This window comes from Ambystoma mexicanum, chromosome 11, assembly GCF_040938575.1.
Source record: "Ambystoma mexicanum isolate Mex_15411 chromosome 11, UKY_AmexF1_1, whole genome shotgun sequence".
NCBI classification, from domain to species: Eukaryota; Metazoa; Chordata; class Amphibia; order Caudata; family Ambystomatidae; genus Ambystoma; species Ambystoma mexicanum.
This window is the reverse complement of record NC_090934.1, coordinates 1,465,745,267-1,465,772,606: the sequence shown is the minus strand read 5'-3', so window position 1 is coordinate 1,465,772,606 and position 27,340 is coordinate 1,465,745,267. Positions and strand designations below refer to the sequence as shown.

General features: G+C 43.4%; 1 protein-coding gene across 1 annotated transcript in view; it reads right to left on the bottom strand.

Annotated features, from left to right (window-relative positions):
* TMC3 (transmembrane channel like 3) overlaps nt 1-27,340 on the bottom strand; it is a 244,009-nt gene that overhangs the window by 74,636 nt on the left and 142,033 nt on the right. The window contains exons 11-16 of the mRNA XM_069625138.1: nt 17,512-17,621; nt 17,343-17,415; nt 12,188-12,418; nt 4,730-4,858; nt 3,418-3,485; nt 2,512-2,640 (exon numbers count right to left, since the gene is read on the bottom strand). Coding sequence (XP_069481239.1) covers nt 2,512-2,640; nt 3,418-3,485; nt 4,730-4,858; nt 12,188-12,418; nt 17,343-17,415; nt 17,512-17,621 — 740 coding nt within the window. The remainder of the gene's footprint in view (nt 1-2,511; nt 2,641-3,417; nt 3,486-4,729; nt 4,859-12,187; nt 12,419-17,342; nt 17,416-17,511; nt 17,622-27,340) is intronic.

The window sequence follows — 27,340 nt, the reverse complement described above, 5'->3', positions numbered from 1 at the left end:
GTGTCGTCTGCATAGTTTGCAAACGCCATCCCAGAGTCTTACAGTAGTTCACATAGACATATAATGAACAGGGAGTGAGACAAGCAAGCGCCCTGTGGTACACCGCATGTGATCCTGGACTGCAGAGATGATGATTTGTCCATGACCACACGGGACATGCGATCACCTGACAAAGATATAAACCATATGGTGGCCTTACTGGAGCATGCACCAATGGTCTGTAAGATTAATAGGAGACTATTGTGGTCCACCAAATCGAAGGCTGAGGATAGGTCTAGAAGTTCCAAAAGACTGGATTTGCCTCTATCCACCATAAACAGAGATTTGTGACTGGAGATTGACCAGTGCACTTTCAGTGCCATAATTGGCATGAAATCCAGATTGCCTGGAATGTAGAACATCAGACGATTCAAGATATTTTTTACATTGCCCAGTGGCCCCTCTGTCCATGATTTTCAGCAAGAAAGGAACGTTGGTGATCGGTCTAAGGTTCTCAATATTAGACGGGTCTGCACCTATCTTCTTTATTAATGTTCTATAGAGTCTGGTACTATGCTGTGGAGGAAGACGGCATTAACAAGACGGGTAAAGAAAGGTAGAAAGATACTGGAATTGTCTAAAACAAACTTGGGGGGGAGATAATATCATTAGGGCACAATGTAGGGCGCATCCTATTTAGTACCACCTCCATCTCCTCAACGGAAATAGGTTTTAAATTAAACATAATACCTATTGTTCTGGAACTGGGAAAGAGGTGGGACAGAAGACATCGGGAGGGAAATGATCAGAGATTTTAACCGTGGCAACATTGATTATATCAAGAAATGCCTCTTGAATGCTCCGGTACTCATTGTCTGTACAGAAAACCGGATTGGGTTGTAAATGGGGTTTTTCCAAATATTGAAAAATGGAGAAGAGTTTCTTGGTACAGTTACCAGCTTTTTCTATTTCATTATTTAAAAAATCTTTCTTAGCTTCAACAATTTGTTGTCTGTACACTTTTTCCAGATGTTTTCAATCCTGCAGGTTCATCGTTGAGTTGACTTTACAACACACTCGTTCATCGTGTTTCTATTCTTGTTTTAAGCCGGCTAACGTAGGGGTAAACCAAGAGTTGGGTATGGAGTCAATTTTTTATCTCTTTCGATTTCAAAGGTGCTACTTCCTCCAAAAGTAAACTCAGATGGTCATTATACAGGGGGCCAGTCTGATGGGCGAGTCTGAATCCAAGGCGTCCGCCATAATACTGTTGAGACAACAACGAAGGTTGCCCAGATTTATTTTCTTCAAATATCGAGTAATGACACTCTTGGAGACTTAAACCCTTGGGAAAGGTTTCCCAGGCAGGTGTATCTTAAAATTAATGAAACAAGGGTCTGGCCATGCACAGGGAGTGATATCCCAGGAATCGGGATGTAAGTCTCTAGACACAACCCACTCTAGGGTGTTGCCCAGAATATGGGTGTGGGAATTTTATGGATTGTCATGCCATTGTATTTAAGCTGGTGTTCCAGGGTTACAGCTTTGGGATCCACCGAGTTACTCCACATTTTGTTAAAATCACCTAAATCCAAGCTAGACGGACTTGGCTTGTCAAGAGAAGTCAGTGTATTCATAGGAGCTTCAGGGAAATCAGGTTTATTCTTTGGAGGGCAATACATTAAGATACAGTCAATGCATGTGTTAGCTGAGGGAGGCATTTTCAAATGTAACTCCTCACAATCTTCACAGTCAATTGGGGAGGGGAGAGAAGGGCTTTGGAGCAGGCAAGTGGTCCGAGGAGACGAAAATGGGTGGGAGGGGAAGAGGCCGGGTGGTGGGGTGCGCAGAGGGAAAAGTAAAATGGAGAATTAAATGGCATGGTGGGGTTGAGGAAGGGAGGAGGCAGTGGGAGTAGAGGGGCAGGGACAGGAGCGCTTGTAATGGAGGATTGAGGAAGAAATCCCCAGATAAAGGCCTAATCCTGCTCGTTTGAGGGTACTCCAAGGCTAGCAAGAGTAGGCCGCCCTTTTCAGGAGTGGCCTCAAGAGGATGGGAATTCAAGGTACACACAACCATATTCAGGATGGAACCGGTTCCACAGTTTTCTTTGAACCTTCCAGTGGTAAACAACAAAGTAGGTAGAGGGCGCTAATGAGGAAGTGAAAATCAGGCTGCGGTTCCCTTGACTACCAGAAAGCAATATTCATCAAAGTGCAGTGTCCGTGTGATGTCCTTTCAAAGAACCATTGAAAAAAACAATCTAAATGGCTTAAGACCCCTGTAGATGCACTGAAGTTACTACCACCCCAAGGGCCATTTATTCTGGATGGTCTTACACGAAAGCCAACAGGCTACAGGGCTCGGCGTTCTAGTGTATATTTCAGATGTATTGTATGACCTTGATGTGTAACTAAGCAGGGAATTATCTTATGCTATGCGCCCTGATACCCACGGGTCTGGTGCGCAATACAGAAAATAAAACAAACAAACAAACAAACAATACGCATATGCACTTATGTGATTACTCACCTTGAGGCTCTGAACACCTGCTGGTGCGGGACGTTGCAAGTCAGCACTGCCCAGCTCCTCAAATACATCAGCCCGATCAACTTGAAAACATTGCATGCTGGGAGGCATGGTGAAAAGAAGGCCCCCATCCTAAGTAAAAAGAGTAGGTTCAGTTGTTATGCTTTACATCCAAGAGTGCAACATTCATACAAGAAGTGTACAGTGGTGCCGGAACCTTGTGAGGGTACCAGCAAGAATCGGGGGAACCCAGTTATACCAATGAAAAATGATCATGTCATGATAGCTGGTCAGAATTTTCAATGATCAAGGATAAGCCTGATGCTGACCCCGAGAGAATTCCGGAAGGTTGTGGCAGCCGTGGAGAAGTCCCAGCCTTCTCACCACGATCATGTCATCTCCAAGCCCAGTCCTCAACAGACAAATCCACTCCATGTATTCAAGAGGTTCCCATATAATCTATGTGCAGTGACTCTACATGGCAGATATTCGCATGTTAAGGGGTTATCCTGCCCACCTGGGCAGCAGAGGGGTGAGGACCCGGCTTGGACACCCATGGGCCAGAGGATAACTATAGAGGCGACTGATATTGAGAGATGTGAGCCCACATACCTCTATGGCAGGAACTCTAGACAGCACTGTGCATTTAGTACAAGGCTTTAAGCTGTAGTTACATGTATATAACTCATCCCATCAGTACAAGTTGCAAGAGCCATGCACCGTATAGAAAATGTATTTACTCATACATCGCCCATCGGCAGACAATCTTAGTCTATACGCGGTATAAGAAGAAGAAAGCAGGCAAGTGAGTTGGCACCGGGATCCATGCACTTTCTTACGCATGCCTACGCCCGCTGCTCGTCGCGCGGCATCTTTGCTCAAGAACGCTGATGCGCAAGTGACACACACCAGATCATTCCCTGATTGTAGACCAGGTGGAGCACGTTCTCTGCGATTTTGAACTCCCCGTACTCCGGCTGAAAAATAAGAGGCTCGGTGAGGAAGTATCAAGTGAGGAGTTTCCAAAGTGTGGCTGCTATTGTAAATTACGAGTTAAGTTAGATGCAATCATGCACATTGTGGAAGACACTGCATTTGAAAAAAGAATGGGGATTGGGTTAGAATTTGTGGGCGTCGTGATTATTCCTCAAAGTATATCAGATATTGATGTTTCAACCCTGATGATTTTGCAATAGATCTCTTAATTATTCTTCTTGGCTAGAGTTGTCTGACCTTCTTGACAATACACACGTGTGGCATTTGCAGGGAATTTAGTTATTTTGTCTGAGAGGCAAGTCTATAAGACCTCTTCATTTGGGTTCAGAAGCTTCACATCCAAGACCTAGTAATCCAGCCATCTGCTCCAGATAAAGACATGCTCATATCATGTGTGTACGCTGCACGCAGATACCAAAGCAGAGGTCTCTGGGAGAGACAACAGCCTGTAGTTCTAGAATCCATGCGATGTCCCAGGATGCATCATGCCAAGTAGGAGAGCATCCACACTGTGGCTGACCGCTCTACGGCATTTGCTGTGGCGTGTGCTAGAGGGTCTTCTGCTTTAACTGCTAGTATGAGCTTACTTCAGGGTAGTCATATGGGACCTCTCTCTGGTTTCACTAGTTCCTACACACATATATGTTGGTGCGTGCACGCCGCTGTTGGGGCAGTGCACCTAGCTTCATGGCAAGGCAATGTACTTTTCCTCCTCTCGCTCCTTGGTTTTTGGACTATCAGTTAGCTGTGTGCACTCGGGCGTAATTTGCTATTAATTAGATAAGCATCTAACCAGGGGACCAAAGGACATGCTGGCGGCAGGGGCCGCAGCACTGCAGCGGCCATGCTGGAGGCTGTGGACCTGTGGTCTGGTACAGAGCATGGTGGCAAGGAGCTGGTGTAGCCAGTCACCGTTTACTGCAAGCCACATGTCAGGGGGCAAAAGCAGGCGTTCCTGAGGTCAGTGTGCAGCATCGCGGGGTGCAGAGGACGCGCATCGCATGTCACAGCATTACCAGTGGTGAGAGAACACAGGCTTGTTCTGTTCAATAAAGCCAATGTTCTCTCACAGCTGATTGGAGGAACATCTTCTCCAGGTCCCCATTACCACCTATAGGACACCTTTCCCTTAAATACAGGCTATGTGGGCGGGGTGAGGGAGATCAAAAACAGAGAGCATTGTGTGTGCGTCCCTAACAATATTTGAAATGAAGACAGAACTTACAAATTTGCTTTCCAGGTCCCAGCACCAGCAGTCGCTCAAGTAGCGAACAAAGAGACCCCTAAAGAAGTCGATCAGAAGGATGCTGGCCACCGTGAAGATCATGTCGATGATGGAGAGCTTCAGCATCTCCTGCAAGAGATACACACACCTGTGCACGTCAAGATCAGTGGCAACCCAAGAACACTGCGCATGCTCTACTGCCAGTGACGTCACTTAGAGGAAATCATGCATCAGCGGACAGCACTGCAACATCAAGCCAATCCGGAGTGTATAATTCTTAGTCAAGTGTTTTTCTTTTTTCTAGCACTGTCAGATCTATAATGCAACATATTGTCTTAAAAATTCACTTTCCTCTTGCAAAATGGGACTCACGCTGCTGATTAGCACCTGGGAAATTCACTGCAGACACACAGCTAAACGGAGGCCCAAAAGGTGTGCATTAACTGGTGGTGTTGGCTTTCTCTTCCCTTACTGTGTGCTCCCCAGGGCACTGCCCACTCACTAAATACAGCTCTGCCCCTGACGTCACATGCAGATGGACGTGAAGTCGGCTGTTCGCAATCACACTAGAATGCCATGGTAGTGGAAAGGGGGCTCTGCCTTTTCAGATGGAGCTCCTTTTTTGGTTGTATACGAATTGTTCGTTTTACAACTGTTCGAATTACAATTGACCTTTTCACAATTGACCGAATTGTGAAGGTCAATTGTAACATACATCTGGGGGGAAACCCCCCACAACCCCCACCCAACACCAAACCCCCAAAACCCCTATATATATATATATATATATATGTATCATACGGTCAATTGTGAAAAGGTCAATTGTGACCCTTTAAATTCGGTAAATTGTAAACGAACAATTTGGGTAATATCCCTTTTTTCATATTCCATGGCAGCCATCTTGTACTGCCCTTTTTATTCTGTCTTGCAGATGTGTTAGATCGTGCTGCATAACATTTGAGGACCACTCTCGTTTAGCATTTGAGGCTCCCTCTCCTTTAGCATGTGAGGCTCCTTCTCCTTAAGCATTTGAGGCCCCCTCTCCTTTAGCATGTGTGGCTCCTTCTCCTTCAGCATTTGACACTCCCTCTCATTTAGCATTTGAGGCTCCTTCTCCTTAAGCATTTGAGGCTCCCTCTCCTTTAGCATGTGAGGCTCCTTCTCCTTAAACATTTGAGGCCCCCTCTCCTTTAGCATGTGTGGCTCCTTCTCCTTCAGCATTTGACACTCCCTCTCATTTAGCATTTGAGGCTCATTCTCCTTCAGCATTTGAGGCTCCCTCTCCTTTAGCATGTGAGGCTCCTTCTCCTTTAGCGTTTGAGGCTCCCTCTCGTTTAGCATGTGTGGCTCCTTCTCCTTCAACATTTGAGGCTCCCTCTCATTTAGAATTTGAGGCTCATTCTCCTTCAGCATTTGAGGCTCCCTCTCCTTTAGCATGTGAGGCTCCTTCTCCTTTAGCGTTTGAGGCTCCCTCTCGTTTAGCATTTGAGGCTCCTTCTCCTTCAGCATTTGAGGCTCCCTCTCCTTTAGCATTTTAGCCTCCCTCTCGTTTAGCATTTGAGGCTCCTTCTCCTTCAGCATGTGAGGCTCCCTCTCCTTTAGCATTTGAGGCTCCTTCAGCATTTGAGTCTCCCTCTCATTTAGCATTTGAGGCTCCCTCTCCTTTAGCATTTGAGGCTCCTTCTCCTTTAGCATGTGAGGCTCCTTCTCCTTAAGCATTTGAGGCTCCCTCTCCTTCAGCATTTGAGGCTCCCTCTCATTTAGCATTTGAGGCTCACTCTCCTTTAGCATTTGAGGCTCACTCTCCTTTAGCATTTGAGGCTCACTCTCCTTCAGCATTCGAGGCTTCTTCTCCTTCAGCATTTGAGGCTCCTTCTCCTTTAGCATGTGAGGCTCCTTCTCCTTAAACAGTTGAGGCTCCCTCTCCTTCAGCATTTGAGGCTCCCTCTCATTTAGCATTTGAGGCTCACTCTCCTTTAGCATTTGAGGCTCCTTCTCCTTCAGCATTTGAGGCTCCCTCTCCTTTAGCATTTGAGGCTCCCTCTCGTTTAGCAAGTGAGGCTCCTTCTCCTTCAGCATTTGAGGCTCACTCACCTTTATCATTTGAGGCTCCTTCTCCTTCAGCATTTGAGGCTCACTCTCCTTTAGTATTTGTGGCTCGTCCTCATTAGCATTTGAGACTCTCTCACTGACCTTTAGCATTAGAGGTTCGCTCTGCTTTAACATTGAAAGCGTACTTTCCTTTAGCATATGAGGCTCCCGCTCCTTCAGTATTTGAGGCTCCCTCTCTTTTAGCACTTGAGGCTCACTCTGCTTGAGCATTTGTGGCTCACCATCTTTAGCATTTGAGGCTCGCTCTACTTCAGCATTTGACACTCATTCTCCTTTCAGCATTTGAGGCCCACTCACTCACCCTTTGTATTAGAGGCTTGCACTCCTTTAGCATTTGTAGTGTGTTTTCCTTTAGCATCTGAGGCTCCCTTTTCTTCAGTGTTTGAGGCCCCCTCTCCTTTAGCATTTTAGGCTCCTTCTCCTTCAGCATTTGAGGCTCGCTCTCTTTTAGCATCTGAGGCTTATTCTCCTTCAGCATTTGAGACTCATTATCCTTCGGCATTTCAGACTTTGTCTCCTTCAGCATTTGAGGCTCCCCCACCTTTAGCATTTGAGGCTCGCTCTCCTTTAGCATTTGAGGCTCGCTCTCCTTCAGCATTCGAGACTTCTTCTCCTTCAGCATTTGAGGCACCTCCTCCTTTAGCATTTGAGGCTCACTCCCCTTTAGCATTTGAGGCTAGCTCTCCTTTAGCATTTGAGGCTCCTTCTCCTTTAGCATGTGAGGCTCCTTCTCCTTAAGCATTTGAGGCTCCCTCTCCTTCAGCATTTGAGGCTCACTCTCCTTTGGCATTTGAGGCTCCTTCTCCTTTAGCATGTGAGGCTCCTTCTCCTTAAACAGTTGAGGCTCCCTCTCCTTCAGCATTTGAGGCTCCCTCTCATTTAGCATTTGAGGCTCACTCTCCTTTAGCATTTGAGGCTCCTTCTCCTTCAGCATTTGAGGCTCCCTCTCCTTTAGCATTTGAGGCTCCCTCTCGTTTAGCAAGTGAGGCTCCTTCTCCTTCAGCATTTGTGGCCCACTCTCCTTTATCATTTGAGGCTCCTTCTCCTTCAGCATTTGAGGCTCACTCTCCTTTAGTATTTGTGGCTCGTCCTCATTAGCATTTGAGACTCTCTCACTGACCTTTAGCATTAGAGGTTCGCTCTGCTTTAACATTGAAAGCGTACTTTCCTTTAGCATATGAGGCTCCCGCTCCTTCAGTATTTGAGGCTCCCTCTCTTTTAGCACTTGAGGCTCACTCTGCTTGAGCATTTGTGGCTCACCATCTTTAGCATTTGAGGCTCGCTCTACTTCAGCATTTGACACTCATTCTCCTTTCAGCATTTGAGGCCCACTCACTCACCCTTTGTATTAGAGGCTTTCACTCCTTTAGCATTTGTAGTGTGTTTTCCTTTAGCATCTGAGGCTCCCTTTTCTTCAGTGTTTGAGGCCCCCTCTCCTTTAGCATTTTAGGCTCCTTCTCCTTCAGCATTTGAGGCTCGCTCTCTTTTAGCATCTGAGGCTTATTCTCCTTCAGCATTTGAGACTCATTATCCTTCGGCATTGAAGGCTCACTCTCCTTTAGCATTTGAGACTCATTCTCCTTCGGCATTTCAGACTTTGTCTCCTTCAGCATTTGAGGCTCCCCCACCTTTAGCATTTGAGGCTCGCTCTCCTTTAGCATTTGAGGCTCGCTCTCCTTCAGCATTCGAGACTTCTTCTCCTTCAGCATTTGAGGCACCTCCTCCTTTAGCATTTGAGGCTCACTCCCCTTTAGCATTTGAGGCTAGCTCTCCTTCAGCATTCCAGGCTTCTTCTCCTTCAGCATTTGAGGCACCCCCTCCTTTAGCATTTGAGTCTCACTCTCCTTTAGCATTTGAGGCTCACTCTCCTTCAGCATTCGAGGCTTCTTCTCCTTTCGCATTTGAGGCACCCCATCCTTTAGCATTTGAGGCTCGTTCTCCTTTAGCATTTGAGGCTCGCTCTCCTTCAACATTCGTGGCTTCTTCTCCTTCAGCATCTGAGGCACCCCATCCTTTAGCATTTGAGGCATCCCCTCCTTTAGCATTTGAGGCTCACTCTCCTTCAATATTTGTGTCTTCTTCTCCTTCAGCATTTGAGGCAACCCATCCTTTTAGCTTTTGTGGCTCGCTCTCCTTTAGCATTTGAGGCCCCGCTCTCCTTCAGCGTTCGAGGCTTCTTCTCCATCAGCATTTGAGGCTCACTCTCCTTTAACATTTGAGGATCATTCTGCTTCAGCATTTGCGGTTCACTCTTCTTTAGTATTTGAGGCTCATTCTCCTTCAGCATTTGAGGCACCCTCTCCTTTAGCATTTGAGGCTCGCTCTCCTTTAGCATTTGAGGCTCGCTCTCCTTCAGCATTTGAGGCTCATTTTCATTTAGCATTTGAGGCTCACTCTCCTTTAGCATTTGAGGCACCGTCTCCTTTAGCATTTGAGGCTCGCTCTCCTTTAGCATTTGAGGCTCATTTTCATTTAGCATTTGAGGCTCACTCTCCTTTAGCATTTGAGGCCCCCTCTCCTTCAGCATTTGAGGTTCTCTCTCCTTTAGCATTTGAGGCTTCTTCTCCTTCAGCATTTGAGACTTCTTCTCCTTCTGCATTTGAGGCTCACCCTCCTTTAGCATCTGAGGATCATTCTCCTTCAGAATTTGAGGTTCACTCTTCTTTAGTATTTGAGGCTCATTTCACTTCAGCATTTGAGGCACCCTCTCCTTTAGCATATGAGGCTTCTTCTCCTTCAGCATATGAGGCTTCTTCTCCTTCAGCATTTGAGGCTCACTCTCCTTCAGCATTTGAGGCTCATTTTCCTTTAGCATTTGAGGCTCGCTCTCCTTTAGCATTTGAGGCTCTCTCTCCTTCAGCATTTGAGGCTCATTTTCCTTTAGCATTTGAGGCTCACTCTCCTTCAGCATTTGAGGTTCCCTCTCCTTTAGCATTTGATGCTTCTTCTCCTTCTGCATTTGAGGCTTCTTCTCCTTCTGCATTTGAGGCTCACTCTCCTTCAGCATTTGGGATGCATTAGCCCCTGGCATCTCTTGCCTCACTGCTAATAGCCAACACATGCCAGTGATACCAGTATATTGAAGGTGCTCAGTCCATGTAAAGCCTTTTCCTCGCTCAGGACAGTAACTGGAGCTTCAGGGCCATTAACTGCCAGCATATCCTTCAGGAGTTAATGTTTTTCCAATGCTTTCTAGATCGCAGTCCACCTTAAAGCATCTTAGGCAGAAGCTAGCAAAGAAAAGGCTAAGGAGAAATGCCATAATTAAGAAAGTGGTATTTGTTTAACTATGTCCTTGTTTCCTGAAGATCTTCTTCTGTTGCTTTTAGACTCCTGGTTGGGAATTCCTTATCCAGGTTTTATTATTTAACATCACATCCACAGATTGATAGGGCTCCTATTCTGTTTTGTAACCTGAATTGTAATTGGTTATGTATAACACGCTTAATACCCAGAGGTTTCTAAGCTCAGACTGGGGATGGAACTTGTGTTGCTCCACGTCATCTTCGAGCGCGTTGCCCCTGAGCTATCCTCCCGGACCAAGAAGAGGTTCATTTTGGATTTAACAAAATGCTATGTTAAGATTTTGTGTGTTACCTTCCAAAACATTAGAGAAGCAACTCATGACGCCTAGAATCTAGGCCAGTGGTTGTTTGGGGGATTAGAAGGCAGGACCTCTAAGCCCGAGACCTGCCTAGAATTAGACAAGGCCGAAAGCTGAGTTAATTTTGAGGCAAGCTCGCTCTGACAAAGGCTGCATTGATGATAACAGAATCACTTACCGCAGCTTGCTTAGTAAGGAGAGGAGCAGCTTTGAATAGAGTGCACTCCCATGAAAATGCACTCATCACAGTGCAGCACAGCTGATCAGAGATCTCTAGACGTCCTCTGCCGGGAGAAACCTCTGTGAAGCTGAATGTACACCCCCATAGGACCTTCAAAACCCCAACCTGTATTTTCATGAGTGCAGGCTCCCAATCTTCTTTCGCAATTCCCTCCCTGAGGTTACTGAGCTCGTGTGCTGATTGTGTCCTTTGCCCGGCGGTAACCACGGCTGCCGCTGCACAGTGTCGACCCAGTGGTAACCACGGCTGCTGCTGCACAGTGTCAACCCGGCGGTAATCACGGCTGCCTCTGCACAGTGTCAACCTGGCGGTAACCACGGCTGCCGCTGCACAGTGTCAAACACACCAGTAACTATAGTTCATTCCTAAACCGTGATGCCGCCCATTTGTGTGATGAGGGCCTAGACTCTCACATTCCATTTTTGTTCGGCTCACAATCAGTTTTACTTCTGAGTTTGGTGCCTTCCCTATAATCGGGAGCAACAGATCCTATGAACTTGGACACGGCTAAAATGCTCGATCGAAGATGTGTTGCTCGTCAGTGTTGCTCGTCAAGGGAGGATAGCTTAGGGACAAGTTGGAAACAAGACAACGTTGAGCAACACAGGTTCGATTGCCCGGGTTTGCGCTCAGAAACCTCTTGGTATTAAGCGCATTATACATAGCCAATCACAAGTACAACATGGCTTCCCAGGCCGACTCAGATTCTTATTTTATTTAAATAGGCATTAAGTTGATAAATGAAGTCAATCTAAAATAGGAACTTTGCAACATGTTCAGCACCTCCGTCTGGACTTCTTGCTGCAGCTCAATCAATAACCTCCAACAGATGGCCACTTGCATCATAGAGCAAATACCAGATGATCTCCATAGAACCTCTCACATTTTCCTTAGTTCAATTAATAACCCGCACGCAACCACCCCCTGGAATGCTTCCCTGTAAACTGGTATCTGCTTATGCCCGTTCTTCTCTTGCCCACCCTTAACATTTAGATGAAGTGCAAGTCGCCCTCTTGTGTTTTGGCAATGGCCGTGCGCACGGGCCAGCTTCGTACAGATTTCGTCTGGTCGGCCCTGCTAGTCGGCTGGTGTCAGGAAGCCGAGCCGTCCTCACTATCTCCACTAGGCTCCAGCATCCTGGTCTGCTCTGCCACCCTCTGGAACAACCTCCCTCTTCCCCTGCGAGGGGATCCCTCCTACCACCTGTTTAGGAAAAATTCAAAACTCAATCTGTCTTCCTAACCGTACCTAGCTGGCTGACCTTCTCTTCTGCAACAGCGCGTGTACCAAGCGCAACTTACCCCTCTGGTCTTCCTTGCCTGTAACAGTGCCTAGATGCCCTTGGGCTGTGTGCGCTACTATCAATGCAATAAATAAATAAATACCTGGTCAATTACACAGCAAGACTTTCCTAATCAGGATGACTGAGTGTCAGAGGGATGTGCTTCATACATACAGCCGGGCCCTGCTTTGTGTCTTGCCATGTAGAGACAAGACCCACCTGGCCGACATAGGTTTCCCAGCACTCATTCTTCTGACTTTGGAAGTTGTAATCAAAAGATGACGCTGTCTGGTTGGACACCAAGATGGCGGCGGTGTTGTTCTCTTCGAGCTCCTGGAGGAAGGTACTCGTCCCATTCCCTCCGATGTCAGGAACTGTGGTAGACAAGGTGGCAAATGTCCTTGTGGCCAGGAAAGGGGCAGCCTCGGTGGCACTTCCATTACTGCTGTTCTGAAAGATCAAACTGCCAACTCTTAGACACTATTCATTTATTAAGATGTTCAAACATGCACTTCACAGAGCAGTGTCTAGGATTGTAGTAGTTTCACTACTATTATGTTTTTTTGTGTCCTAAGGAGTGTCTTGCGTGGCCCACTTCCCCTGCTCTCTGCTTTCTAATTTCAACCTCGACATTTTGCTACCAGAAGTTATGATCTACTAATGCCGGGCCTAATAGAAATAGCTGACAAATGAAACAGAAAACTAATTATCATGGAATGTAGGGCTGGACTGGGAGTCTCATTTAATATGGCTACGCTTGTTTAGAAGATACATACCTACTGTGGTTTAAATTTACAATACCCGGTACACGTTTGTCTCTGGTTTTCGTCTGCATTTTTTGTCCTTATTTTCATGTATCTCTTTGGCCCCCCAGAATGCCTGCTTGCCTGTACACTTTGATTCCATCTTCATTTTATTTACTTATTTATTTATTTATACCGGGCCGGTAGCCTTTGGGCCTCGGGGCACACAATTACAAGCAGCTAACGACCATTTAAGACAGGACAAGCAAGGTAGCTGATTCAAAGAAAAAGGCGCGGGTTAGAGCTACTTGAACAGGAAGGTTTTCTTTCCCTTTGAATAGTCTGTTGTCTTTTTTGCCATTTGTTTTCTCTGATTTCTTTTATTTAATTTGTACCTATAATGGTAAGGTGTATCCTATGTTTTGCCCCCCTCCTTTTGATGGTAGAATTATGAAAAATAGCTAATGTTTGGCCTCAAAAATGCCTTTTGAATTAATTATTTCCTGAGCATGAATTTGGTCCTGACGTGTGGCTCTTTTGCACTTTTTCACATGGGCCAAACAATGCAGGCTTGCCAAAGGTTTTTGTAGTCGATTCCCAGTGATCACTGCACATCTAGCTGACAGATTCTGTTGAAAAGAACATTGTAAATATGAGTGAAGTGGTGTTTCCATTTTTCAGATTTCTTTCTATTTGGTTATAAGTGTTTTTTTACTTTTGTCCTTGGAACATTCCTGTTTACTTGTTATTGTCATCAGCACTGGTTTGCGAGGTTACTTGCTTTATTAATCAGAAACTAGTCATTTATTTGTACTACATTATACTGTATTGTACGTATTTGGGGCAAAGATAATTAATGCATGTAAACAGGAACATGTTGACTTTCAGAAAACATTCGTTTTGTACAGATTCAAGCATGAGCTCTTCTCTGTGAATCATCCAAGAGAAATACAAACTGGAGGGATGAAAACATCTAATACACGCAAATGTGATGTCACTATGCTTTACAGTGTAAAACATTTATAAAGCAAGTTGTGTCATTTTAGCATTTATTTTGAGAACATTGCCCTCTTTTTGATCTCATTATAAAAGAGGTGGTATAGAAGGAACATATGACAGCTCACAAAGTGGAGGGGGGCTTAGTGATGACCCGCAAAGACACTCACAAACTACAAAATGAACAAATTGGAGCAGTGGGCGAATAACATAGTCAGATTCCCGAGAGGGAACTATCCAATCCAAAGAGATAGCCAATAGAAAATAGCTCCATCCCAATATCGTCAAGGGGGGACCCAGACCATATGGGAGTTGAGGAACCATAAAGACAGGCAGCAGGACATCTAGGAATACAGCCAGGATATGTGATTTCACGAGGGAGGAGGAGAGCAGATCTACAGAGAGAGACAGAAGCCATTCATCAATTCCCCAACCCACATTGCAATAAGGAGAAAGGGAATGCAGTGTGCACAAGCAGAATCATAGTGCCTACAAGAGGAAAAGGTTCCGGGTCACCCGCTGATGTTCCAGATATTGGAAGAGATTTGCCTGAGTGCGGTTCTAAGAATGACCAGCCTCCACAGAGCTCTGCTGCCTTGTGCCAGCTAAAGAAATTCAAAATTTCCATCCCTATACAATTCAAAATATATTTCAGGGGATGGTTATCTCTGTCAATTAAACACGTATAATTCCCTGCGCCATTTAAGAAGAAAATGTGTGAAATCGGAGTGATCAGTGTTATTCACAGAATGACTGTTTGATTATTTGTTCTGCTCCCCTGTAAAAAGCCTTAGTTTAAATAAAATATGTCTATGCCTATCATGTAACTCTATTGTGAAACACTGTGTAATTTCAATGCACAAAGTCATGTAATGCGCCCAGATACCTGAGGGTTAGGTGTGCTCTATAAATGCACAAACAAATGAATAAATACAAATATTTCATGTGCATATTTTTGCATAGTCCATAGAAGAACTGAAATGGGGATGGCGTTAGAGTGAATTTGATGCTTAGAGATATAAATGTAGTCCATTTCTCCCTTTCCAATGAGTGTGAAAATTAAGCATCCATTTTACCCAACCATTTTGCACTGTTGAGGATTTTAAAAAAACATTAGTATTGCCCACAAGTTACCCTCTGAGACAAATAGTCAAGCATTTGTCGATTCTCTAAATATTTTGATTTTTCCTAAGCACGTACTTTTGTGGCATTCTAAAACTAACATGAGATATTCACTACCTCCATTTTTAGGATTTAATCTTATCTAAATGCTTTTGTGATTATTCATGTTGCAATTCAAATTAAGAGAATCCATTTAACTAACATCTTATTCTGAACAAATGTTCACCTGCTGATTTAATGGTGGGTATTTGTTTTGAAGAAGTGATGTCATTTTCATTCTGCATTGTTCATCTATTTTGTAAGAAAGATAAAAACAGGATTGATTTTGTTCCCAGTTCATTGTTAGCTTGTTTTTTTAAGAGTGTCTCAGATGTATTTCCCTTGCATTGCGAGTGGGGAATCATCTGTAAATTACTTTACACCATACTTTAAATTAAAGTTATTAACATTGAAAAGCAGCTTCCTTCTTGTCCCAGAGGCTAACAGTGGGATGGTTGTACGTGAAGTCATTGAACTGTTGTTGTTCATATCTGTAAAAAAAAACTGAAATAAATAATTGTTTGAATTTTGTTTGGGGGAGTTTTATTAAATTCCTTCAAATAAGGTGCGCCCGTTGAAACAGTTGTTGTAATAGTTTTATTAAATTAGCATAGAATATATGTTCATGCTTACTGATTACAAATACAGTAAAAACGTTTATATCAAGTAGTTATGAACGCTGATGCTAATTACGAAAGTGCTTTGGTCAGTTTTGATTTTTTGATTGTATGTTCTGTGTATATTTTTATATGATATAGATTGATAAATTAGACCATGGTGTAGTGAATTGGAAGGGCTCCATATCCTTTCTGTGTTATCTATTGTTTCCCTCATTGGATAGTTATTCAGTAATTATTCTCCTTGTAGTGGATACAGGTGATAAAAAGCATGAATATGTGGGATACCTCCATGATTACGTGTCACGGAGACATCAGTCCTGAAGGTTTATTGCAAATAGTTGCAATCAGGTACTTAAGTAAATGTTTTAAATTGAATTTGACTACATCTATAACTACCAGAATAAATTAAAGCCCATGACTATAAAGTAGTGTTTCAATGGCATGAGAGATCTGGTCACGCGAGTCATATGTGCAGTGACATTCATGTGGCAATATCTGTGGGTCACTCACGCTACTGTATCTGCCAGAGTGGGAATGCACACAGTGCAGCCTTCTGTATATGTGTTACTGCTTTTTAGTATTCTTTTTCTGAAATATCTTACGCTTTAATGTGTTTATTCATTAACAATGTTGCAGGAAGTGAATGTGATAATGTTTAGTAAAAAAGTGCATTCAATATTTTGGGCACAACTGCACTTTGCATGTTCGGTAAACATGTTAGTGGGTCATACAAAAAGCACAAGGCCTCAGTCTGAATGATTCATGCAGGTGCAGATTTAGAGGTCAGTGTTTGTACATCTATATAATAACAATAAAACCGGTAAATAATTTCTACACAGCTTAATTAATTACATATGGTAAAGGAAGCTTGCTTAGATGTATTGGTGAAATGATAGATGAACCTTCAGGAGTTTGTTCACTACAAATTTGGTGAAACAGAAATTAACAAAACTCACTTATTTCAATCAACATTAAGAAATTCCATTTCATAAGTGCCAAAAACATTTGGGGTAAAAGGGAAAGAGGTACTTAGAAGGGTTGGGGGTATGGTGTGAAAGAGGGTATGGAGGGAAGACCCAATAAAAGCAAGGGGAAAGGGTGTGAAATGTGCAAATTCATTAAAACAATGGTTGTAATGTAAAAACCAAAAAATAACAGAGAACCAAAACTTCCTCTCTGAGATGGTTCGGATTGCAGCAGTTATCAGTAACCTAGATTTTAGAAGTTGGAACCTTGTTTCACGTTTCCTTGCAGCAATACTCTTTAGCCCTATTCTTACACTCAGATGCATTTTGTTAGCTTCTCCAAACCAGGCATATTTAAGTTAAGTTGACAAGTGGATAGTGGGTTAATTGGTGGTTTGATTTTTGTTCTTCGGCCTCTATCAAGCTAGGGTGTATGATTTCCAGCTGTTTCTCAATAACTCTTCATTGTTTGAGGAAGGGCTGGATTCCAAATGTTTTGTTGGACATTGTTTGACGGAGACAAGATACCACTTTGTTTTAATTCCTAAAATGTTATAGTACCATAGAGACAGGGACTACAAAACGCTTCAAAAATGATCCATGTGCATAGTGTAAGTTGGTATTGCAAGATTGACTTTAGGGTGAATCAAAATCTTGCCCTGTTGGTTAACATCCAAGATGATTTACTCTTAATTCTGTCCTATTTGGTGGTAATATTTTTAAAGATAATATCTGATCTTGGTCAATTACATCACAATTATTGACTAAAGTTGTATTGTTTGTTGCCTCCCCAGCTCGTAAGCGAGACCACCAAAAGCGGCAGAATGTGCTGTACAAGAACACTTACATTACCTTACATACCTTACAATCTGCAAGCAATAGTACTTACACTCATGCTGTTCACTTTATCCAGTAAAGCAATGATTAGGCTGTATAGATTACCCAGGTACAGGACAAGAACCCTGAAAGCAACAAATGGAGTTCACATATGATATCATATGGCACTTTATATGACCCACATATGTTGTGTTGATCACTTTCAAGAGGGATCCCCCTACCTCGCAAGCTGGAACCGCAGAGTGGTCCTCGGGTGATACATCTCAAGCGCTGCCACGAGTTCAAAGGCCGAGGGCGCTATCATGGTGATTAATGACACTACCACGCTCACCTGCAAAGGTAAGGTTAACATGTGGCAACATGTATGGACACCAGCACAAGTAAACATTGGGCATTAACTACCAGTAAGAACATAGCATGCGTGTCTTCTGGACCAACCATCAAATGAGATACTTGAAACAAAAAAAATGCTTCTATAAAAATATATAGTAATGATGAGAATTGAATAAATACTTCAGGACTACTTCACTGTTTTGCTGACTTAATGGTTGTCTTTAGATCATGGAAACTCTTAAGTGCCATCAATGCAATGGAAGTGGCTCACCCTGGAGATGGACCGTAGACAGGGCCACCAGAGCTCTACATGGCTAATGCACTGTCGCCCTAGTATCGAGAAGTAGTCTCAGGTTCTGGTTTTACCTGAATAACGTTGATGGAGCGGCTATTGGAAGTTAAGAGTCCCCCCAGATCGGGTCGACTTTCCGTCTGGGGAGGATAGCTCTGTGGCAACGTGCTCGCCTTGGAAGCAAAACGACACTGAGCCGCACAGGTTCGATCCCCGGAGCTGCGCTTATAAACCTCTGGGAATTAAGCACGTTATAAATAACCAAACACTTCGAGCCACACTGACATGATTCAGGTTCACTCCCAGTATTCTGAGTTCTATCATCATGGTTAAGAATTACCCTCAGGATCAGAATGGGGCAAAGCATGTTACTGGACACCAAAATAAAGTGTCCCACATTCAGGAATGTGTTTATTCTGTCTGTGACATGTACCTTAGAGCCCATGTTTTGGAAATGGTGTCCTTTCAGGAATCTTGGGCTAGTAATGTTGTTTAAAAGTACCAGCTTCATGCTACACAATATTACTGAGTGCTCCACAATGGCATGAAAAACTGATCCTCAGTGACCTTTAGGAGGCACTTTAGGCATTCTGGACCAATTCAAGCCTGATTACCAGACCTATTGCCAAATATGGGATTTCAGAATTGGCTGAGAGGGCTTGGCGAGTCTTCCCAAGAGCAGACACACAACCAGAGACCAGAAGGAGAAGGGGAAACAGCACCCCCACAAACCTACCATGCCACACCACGGGAGCGGCTCTTTGGACTTCCTAAATCATCATCTTTGGAGCACGGCAAACCTGTGCGGAGAAAGTGGGTGGGACTTAGCCCCCTTCTTATGCATTTGCATTTCTCATATACGGCACCAGTGGGGAGGATAGGGCCAGATTGGCCAGGGCAAGTTGTCCGATCCCAGCAGAGGGAGGGGGATTATTTTTTTTAAAACTTTATTTTCAAACTGACGGTTACATGACTACTGCTTCAATATTCAGATCAGTGAAACATGCAAATAGCAGCATATGACTAGAAATGTATCATGTGTCCTCACAACCATGAACAAGCAATGCATAGCTACACATCTCTGTCACTCTCCTCGTCGCTTCTTTCAGCCATGTATCTCCGTAGTGGTGACCAAACGTCCTTAGGCCTACAAGTAGCAGGGACTCCCCTTACAAAACTCACTTCGCATTCATATGTATAAATCATGTCCCTGAGCCACATGTGAATAGTGGGGGCTTCTTTGCCTTCCAACAACTGTGAATGTTCCACTTAGCAATTGCTCCGGCTACAGAAAACAGTCATCGAACGTAAATCGGAACTTTCCCTATATCATCCAGTAAATATTTCAACGGAGTAGCTGGTATACGTATGTCGAATATGTCCATGGGTTGGCGGCAAATTCTTCCAGAATTCTTTTATGGGTGGGCTGTCCCAGAACATGTGGATCATATCTGCCTCAGAGGGAGGGGGATTTAATCAGGCAACAGGAAGCTGGAAGTATGGGTTTTTCAGATGAGGTCAGAGGTGGAGGTGGAGGATGATTTAGTGTGTTAATACAGTAATAAAGTGGCTATAATGGAAACATTGCCACTTAACCACCAGTTTGACTGCATCGTCGTAATGCAGCGTCTTAACAACCTGCCAGAATATCGAGAACAACAGGCAAAGTCATACGATGCACAAGATGCAGATGCGCAAAAGCACATGTAGAACACATGCTCTACTTATGCCCCAGGTCATGAACTACTGACCATGTGTTCTGAAGAACATTAACACAATTCTTGCCAAGAAGTTTCAGGTTAACCCCAGACTTAATAGTCTCAGATGTAGAAGGAGGTATCCTGGTAAAAGCAAGCAAAGTTGCTAATTTATGTGATTATTGTAGCAATAATGCAAACAATGAGAGTACTGAGGAAGGAGGAGCTTCCAAGAATTCAAGCAATTAGAGAACTGATGAAGGAAGCCCTTCCAAGAATGAAAACAATGAGAGTACTGAGGAAGGAGGAGCTTCCAAGAATGTAAACAATAAGAGTACTGAGAAAGGAGGAACTTCCAAGAATGCAAACAATGAGAATAATGAGGAAGGAGGAGCTTCCAAGAATGTAAACAACAAGAGTACTGACAAACGTGGAAGTTCCAAGAATGCAAACAATGAGAGTAATGAGGAAGGAGGAGCTTCCAAGAATGTAAACAACAAGAGTACTGAGAAAGGAGAAACTTCCAAGAATGCAAACAATTAGATAACTGAGGAAGGAAGCGCTTCCAAGAATGCAAACAATGAGAGTACTGAGGAAGGAGGAGCTTCCAAGAATGCAAAGAAGGAGAGTACTGAGGAAGGAGGAGCTTCCATGAATGCAAACAATGAGAGTACTGAGGAAGGAGGAGCTTCCAAGAATGCAAACAATGAGAGTACGGAGGAAGGAGGAGCTTCCAAGAATGCAAACAATGAGAGTACTGAGGAAGGAGGAGCTTCCAAGAATGCAAACAATGAGAGTACGAAGGAAAGAGGAGCTTCCAAGAATGTAAACAACAAGAGTACTGAGAAAGGAGAAATTTCCAAGAATGCAAACAATTAGAGAACTGAGGAAGGAAGCGCTTCCAAGAATGCAAACAAAGAGAGTATTGACGAAGGAGGAGCTTCCAAGAATGCAAATAAGGAGAGTACTGACAAACGTGGAACTTCCAAGAATGCAAAGAATGAGAGTACTGAGGAAGGAGGAGCTTCCAAGAATGCAAACAATGAGAGTACTGACAAACGTGGAACTTCCAAGAATGCAAACAATGAGAGTACTGAGAAAGGAGGAACTCCCAAGAAAGTAAACAATAAAAGTACTGAGAAAGGAGGAACTTTCAATAGTGCAAACAATGAGAGAACAGAGGACGGAAGTGCTTCTAAGAATAAAAACAATGACAGTACTGACTAAGGAGGAGCTGCCAAGAATGCATATAAGGAGAGTACTGAAAAAACGTGGAACTTCCAAGAATGCAAAGAATCAGAGTACTGAGGAAGGAGGAGCTTCCATGAATGCAAACAATGAGAGTACTGAGGAAGGAGGAGCTTCCAAGAATGCAAACAATGAGAGTACGGAGGAAGGATGAGCTTCCAAGAATGTAAACAACAAGAGTACTGAGAAAGGAGAAACTTCCAAGAATGCAAACAATTAGAGAACTGAGGAAGGAAGCGCTTCCAAGAATGTAAACAATGAGAGTACTGAGGAAGGAGGAGCTTCCAAGAATGCAAATAAGGAGAGTACTGACAAACGTGGAACTTCCAAGAATGCAAAGAATGAGAGTACTGAGGAAGGAGGAGCTTCCAAGAATGCAAACAATGAGAGTACTGACAAACGTGGAACTTCCAAGAATGCAAACAATGAGAGTACTGAGAAAGGAGGAACTTTCAAGAGTGCAAACAAGGAGAGAACAGAGGAAGGAAGTGCTTCTAAGAATTAAAACAATGAGAGTACAGAGAAAGGAGGAACTTCCAAGAATGCAAACAATGTGAGTACTGAGAGAGGAGGAGCTTCGAGGAATGTAAGCAACAAGAGTACTAAGAAAGGAGGAACTTCCAAGAATGCCAACAATGAGAGTACTGACAAACGTAGAACTTCCAAGAATGCAAACCATGAGAGTACTGACAATTATACAACTTCCAAGAATGCAAACAATGAGAGTACTGACAAACGTAGAACTTCCAAGAATGCAAACAATGAGAGTACTGAGGAAGGATGAGCTTCCAAGAATGCAAACAATGAGAGTTCTGAGGAAGGAGGAGCTTCCAAGAATGCAAAGAAGGAGAGTACTGAGGAAGGAGGAGCTTCCAAGAATGCAAACAATGAGAGTACTGAGGAAGGAGGAGCTTCCAAGAATGCAAGCAATGAGAGTGCGGAGGAAGGGGGAGCTTCCAAGAATGCAAACAATGAGAGTACGGAGGAAGGAGGAGCTTCCAAGAATGCAAACAATGAGAGTACTGAGGAAGGAGGAGCTTCCAAGAATGCAAACAATGACAGTACGGAGGAAGGAGGAGCTTCCAAGAATGTAAACAATAAAAGTACTGAGGAAGGAGGAGCTTCCAAGAATGCAAACAATGACAGTACGGAGGAAGGAGGAACTTCCAAGAATGCAAACAATGTGAGTACTGAGAGAGGAGGATCTTCCAGAAATGTAAGCAACAAGAGTACGGAGGAAGGAGGAACTTCCAAGAATGCAAACCATGAGAGTACTGACAAACGTAGAACTTCCAAGAATGCAAACAATGAGAGTACTGACGAACGTAGAACTTCCAAGAATGCAAACAATGAGAGTACTGAGGAAGGAGGAACTTCCAAGAATGCAAACAATGAGAGTACTGAGGAAGGAGGAGCTTCCAAGAATGCAAAGAAGGAGAGTACTGACGAAGGAGGAGCTTCCAAGAATGTAAGCATTGAGAGTACTGAGGAAGGAGGAGCTTCCAAGAATGCAAGCAATGAGAGTGCGGAGGAAGGGGGAGCTTCCAAGAATGCAAACAATGAGAGTACGGAGGAAGGAGGAGCTTCCAAGAATGCAAACAATGAGAGTACTGAGGAAGGAGGAGCTTCCAAGAATGCAAACAATGACAGTACGGAGGAAGGAGGAGCTTCCAAGAATGTAAACAATAAAAGTACTGAGGAAGGAGGAGCTTCCAAGAATGCAAACAATGACAGTACGGAGGAAGGAGGAACTTCCAAGAATGCAAACAATGTGAGTACTGAGAGAGGAGGATCTTCCAGAAATGTAAGCAACAAGAGTACGGAGGAAGGAGGAACTTCCAAGAATGCAAACCATGAGAGTACTGACAAACGTAGAACTTCCAAGAATGCAAACAATGAGAGTACTGACGAACGTAGAACTTCCAAGAATGCAAACAATGAGAGTACTGAGGAAGGAGGAACTTCCAAGAATGCAAACAATGAGAGTACTGAGGAAGGAGGAGCTTCCAAGAATGCAAAGAAGGAGAGTACTGACGAAGGAGGAGCTTCCAAGAATGTAAGCATTGAGAGTACAGAGGAAGGAGGAGCTTCCAAGAATGCAAACAATAAGAGTACTGAGAAAGGAGGAACATCCAAGAATGCAAACAATTAGAGTAATGAGGAAGGAGGAGCTTCCAAGAATGTAAACAACAAGAGTACTGATAAAGGAGGCACTTCCAAGAATGCAAACAATGAGAATAATGAGGAAGGAGGAGCTTCCAAGAATGTAAACAACAAGAGTACTGAGAAAGGAGAAACTTCCAAGAATGCAAACAATTAGATAACTGAGGAAGGAAGTGATTCCAAGAATGCAAACAATGAGAGTACTGAGGAAGGAGGAGCTTCCAAGAATGCAAATAAGGAGAGTACTGACAAACGTGGAACTTCCAAGAATGCAAAGAATGAGAGTACTGAGGAAGGAGGAGCTTCCGAGAATGCAAACAATGAGAGTACTGACAAATGTGGAACTTCCAAGAATGCAAACAATGAGAGTACTGAGAAAGGAGGAACTTCCAATAATGTAAACAATGAGAGTACTGCGAAAGGAGGAACTTTCAAGAGTGCAAACAATAAGAGAACAGAGGAAGGAAGTGCTTCTAAGAATTAAAACAATGAGAGTACTGACGAAGGAGGAGCTGCCAAGAATGCATATAAGGAGAGTACTGACAAACGTGCAACTTACAAGAATGCAAAGAATCAGAGTACTGAGGAAGGAGGAGCTTCCAAGAAAGCAAAACTTGAGAGTACAGAGGAAGGAAGAGCTTCCAAGAATGTAAACAATGAGAGTACTGAGAAAGGAGGAATTTCCAAGAATGCAAAGAATGAGAGTACAGAGAAAGGAGGAACTTGCAAGAATGCAAACAATGTGAGTACTGAGAGAGGAGGAACTTCCAGGAATGTAAGCAACGAGAGTACTAAGAAAGGAGGAACTTCCAAGAATGCCAACAATGAGAGTACTGACAAACGTAGAACTTCCAAGAATGCAAACCATGAGAGTACTGACAATTATACAACTTCCAAGAATGCAAACCATGAGAGTACTGACAAACGTAGAACTTCCAAGAATGCAAACAATGAGAGTACTGAGGAAGGAGGAACTTCCAAGAATGCAAACAATGAGAGTACAGAGAAAGGAGGAACTTCCAAGAATGCAAACAATGAGAGTACTGAGAGAGGAGGAGCTTCCAGGAATATAAGCAACGAGAGTAATAAGAAAGGAGGAACTTCCAAGAATGCCAACAATGAGACTACTGACAAATGTAGAACTTCCAAGAATACAAACCATGAGAGTACTGACAATTATACAACTTCCAAGAATGCAAACAATGAGAGTACTGACAAACGTAGAACTTCCAAGAATGCAAACCATGAGAGTACTGACAATTATACAACTTCCAAGAATGCAAACAACGAGAGTACTGACAAACGTAGAACTTCCAAGAATGCAAACAATGAGAGTACTGAGGAAGGATGAGCTTCCAAAAATGCAAACAATGAGAGTTTTGAGGAAGGAGGAGCTTCCAAGAATGCAAAGAAGGAGAGTACTGAGGAAGGAGGAGCTTCCAAGAATGCAAACAATGAGAGTACTGAGGAAGGAGGAGCTTCCAAGAATGCAAGCAATGAGAGTACAGAGGAAGGAGGAGCTTTCAAGAATGCAAACAATAAGAGTACTGAGAAAGGAGGAACATCCAAGAATGCAAACAATCAGAGTAATGAGGAAGGAGGAGCTTCCAAGAATGTAAACAACAAGAGTACTGAGAAAGGAGGAACTTCCAAGAATGCAAACAATGAGAATAATGAGGAAGGAGGAGCTTCAAAGAATGCAAACAATGAGAGTACGGAGGAAGGAGGAGCTTCCAAGAATGCAACCAATGAGAGTACTGAGGAAGGAGGAGCTTCCAAGAATGCAAACAATGACAGTACGGAGGAAGGAGGAGCTTCCAAGAATGTAAACAACAAGAGTACTGAGAAAGGAGAAACTTCCAAGAATGCAAACAATTAGAGAACTGAGGAAGGAAGCGCTTCCAAGAATGCAAACAATGAGAGTACTGACGAAGGAGGAGCTTCCAAGAATGCAAATAAGGAGAGTACTGACAAACGTGGAACTTCCAAGAATGCAAAGAATGAGAGTACTGAGAAAGGAGGAACTTCCAAGAATGTAAACAATGAGACTACTGCGAAAGGAGGAACTTTCAAGAGTGCAAACAATGAGAGTACGGAGGAAGGAGGAGCTTCCAAGAATGCAAACAATGAGAGTACTGAGGAAGGAGGAGCTTCCAAGAATGCAAACAATGACAGTACAGAGGAAGGAGGAGCTTCCAAGAATGTAAACAACAAGAGTCCTGAGAAAGGAGAAACTTCCAAGAATGCAAACAATTAGAGAACTGAGGAAGGAAGCGCTTCCAAGAATGCAAACAATGAGAGTACTGAGGAAGGAGGAGCTTCCAAGAATGCAAACAATGAGAATACTGACAAATATGGAACTTCCAAGAATGCAAACAATGAGAGTTCTGAGAAAGGTGGAACTTCCAAGAATGTAAACAATGAGAGTACTGCGAAAGGAGGAACTTTCAAGAGTGCAAATAATAAGAGAACAGAGGAAGGAAGTGCTTCTAAGAATTAAAACAATGAGAGTACTGACGAAGGAGGAGGTGCCAAGAATGCATATAAGGAGAGTACTGACAAACGTGGAACTTCCAAGAATGCAAAGAATCAGAGTACTGAGGAAGGAGGAGCTTCCAATAAACCAAAACTTGAGAGTACAGAGGAAGGAAGAGCTTCCAAGAATGTAAACAATGAGACTACTGAGAAAGGAGAAAGGAGGAATTTCCAAGAATGCAAACAATGAGAGTACAGAGAAAGGAGGAACTTCCAAGAATGCAAACAATGTGAGTACTGAGAGAGGAGGAGCTTCCAGGAATGTAAGCAACGAGAGTACTAAGAAAGGAGGAACTTCCAAGAATGCCAACAATGAGAGTACTGACAAACGTAGAACTTCCAAGAATGCAAACCATGAGAGTACTGACAATTATACAACTTCCAAGAATGCAAACCATGAGAGTACTGACAAACGTAGAACTTCCAAGAATGCAAACAATGAGAGTACTGAGGAAGGAGGAACTTCCAAGAATGCAAACAATGAGAGTACAGAGAAAGGAGGAACTTCCAAGAATGCAAACAATGAGAGTACTGAGAGAGGAGGAGCTTCCAGGAATATAAGCAACGAGAGTAATAAGAAAGGAGGAACTTCCAAGAATGCCAACAATGAGACTACTGACAAATGTAGAACTTCCAAGAATACAAACCATGAGAGTACTGACAATTATACAACTTCCAAGAATGCAAACAATGAGAGTACTGACAAACGTAGAACTTCCAAGAATGCAAACAATGAGACTACTGAGGAACGATGAGCTTCCAAGAATGCAAACAATGAGAGTACTGACGAAGTAGGAGCTTCCAAGAATGCAAATAAGGAGAGTACTGACAAACGCAGAACTTCCAAGAATGGAAAGAATGAGAGTACTGAGGAAGGAGGAGCTTCCAAGAATGCAAACAATGAGAGTACTGACAAACGTGGAACTTCCAAGAATGCAAACAATGCGAGTACTGACAAAGGAGGAACTTCCAATAATGTAAACAATGAGAGTACTGACAAAGGAGGATCTCCCAAGAGTGCAAACAATAAGAGAGTACTAAAACACGCAGAACTTCCAAGAATGTAAAAAATGTGAGTACTGAAAAAGGAGGAACTTCCAAGAATACAAACAATAAGAGTACTCATAAATGTAGAACTTCCAAGAATGCAAACAATGAGATTACTGAGAAAAGAAGAACTTCTAAGAATGCAAACAAAGAGAGTACTGAAAAACGTGGAACTTCCAAGAATGCAAACAATGAGAGTACTGAGGAAGATGGAGCTTCCAAGAATGCAAACAATGAGAGTACTGAGGAAGGATGAGCTTCCAAGAATGCAAACAATGAGAGTACTGAGGAAGGAGGAGCTTCCAAGAATGCAAGCAATGAGAGTACAGAGGAAGGAGGAGCTTGCAAGAATGCAAACCATGAGAGTACTGACAAACGTAGAACTTCCAAGAATGCAAACAATGAGAGTACTGATGAACGAGAGCACTGACGAACGTAGAACTTCCAAGAATGCAAACAATGAGAGTACTGAGGAAGGAGGAACTTCCAAGAATGCAAACAATGAGAGTACAGAGAAAGGAGGAACTTCCAAGAATGCAAACAATGTGAGTACTGAGAGAGGAGGAGCTTCCAGGAATGTAAGCAACGAGAGTACGGAGGAAGGAGGAACTTCCAAGAATGCAAACCATGAGAGTACTGACAAACGTAGAATTTCCAAGAATGCAAACAATGAGAGTACTGACGAACGTAGAACTTCCAAGAATGCAAACAATGAGAGTACTGAGGAAGGAGGAA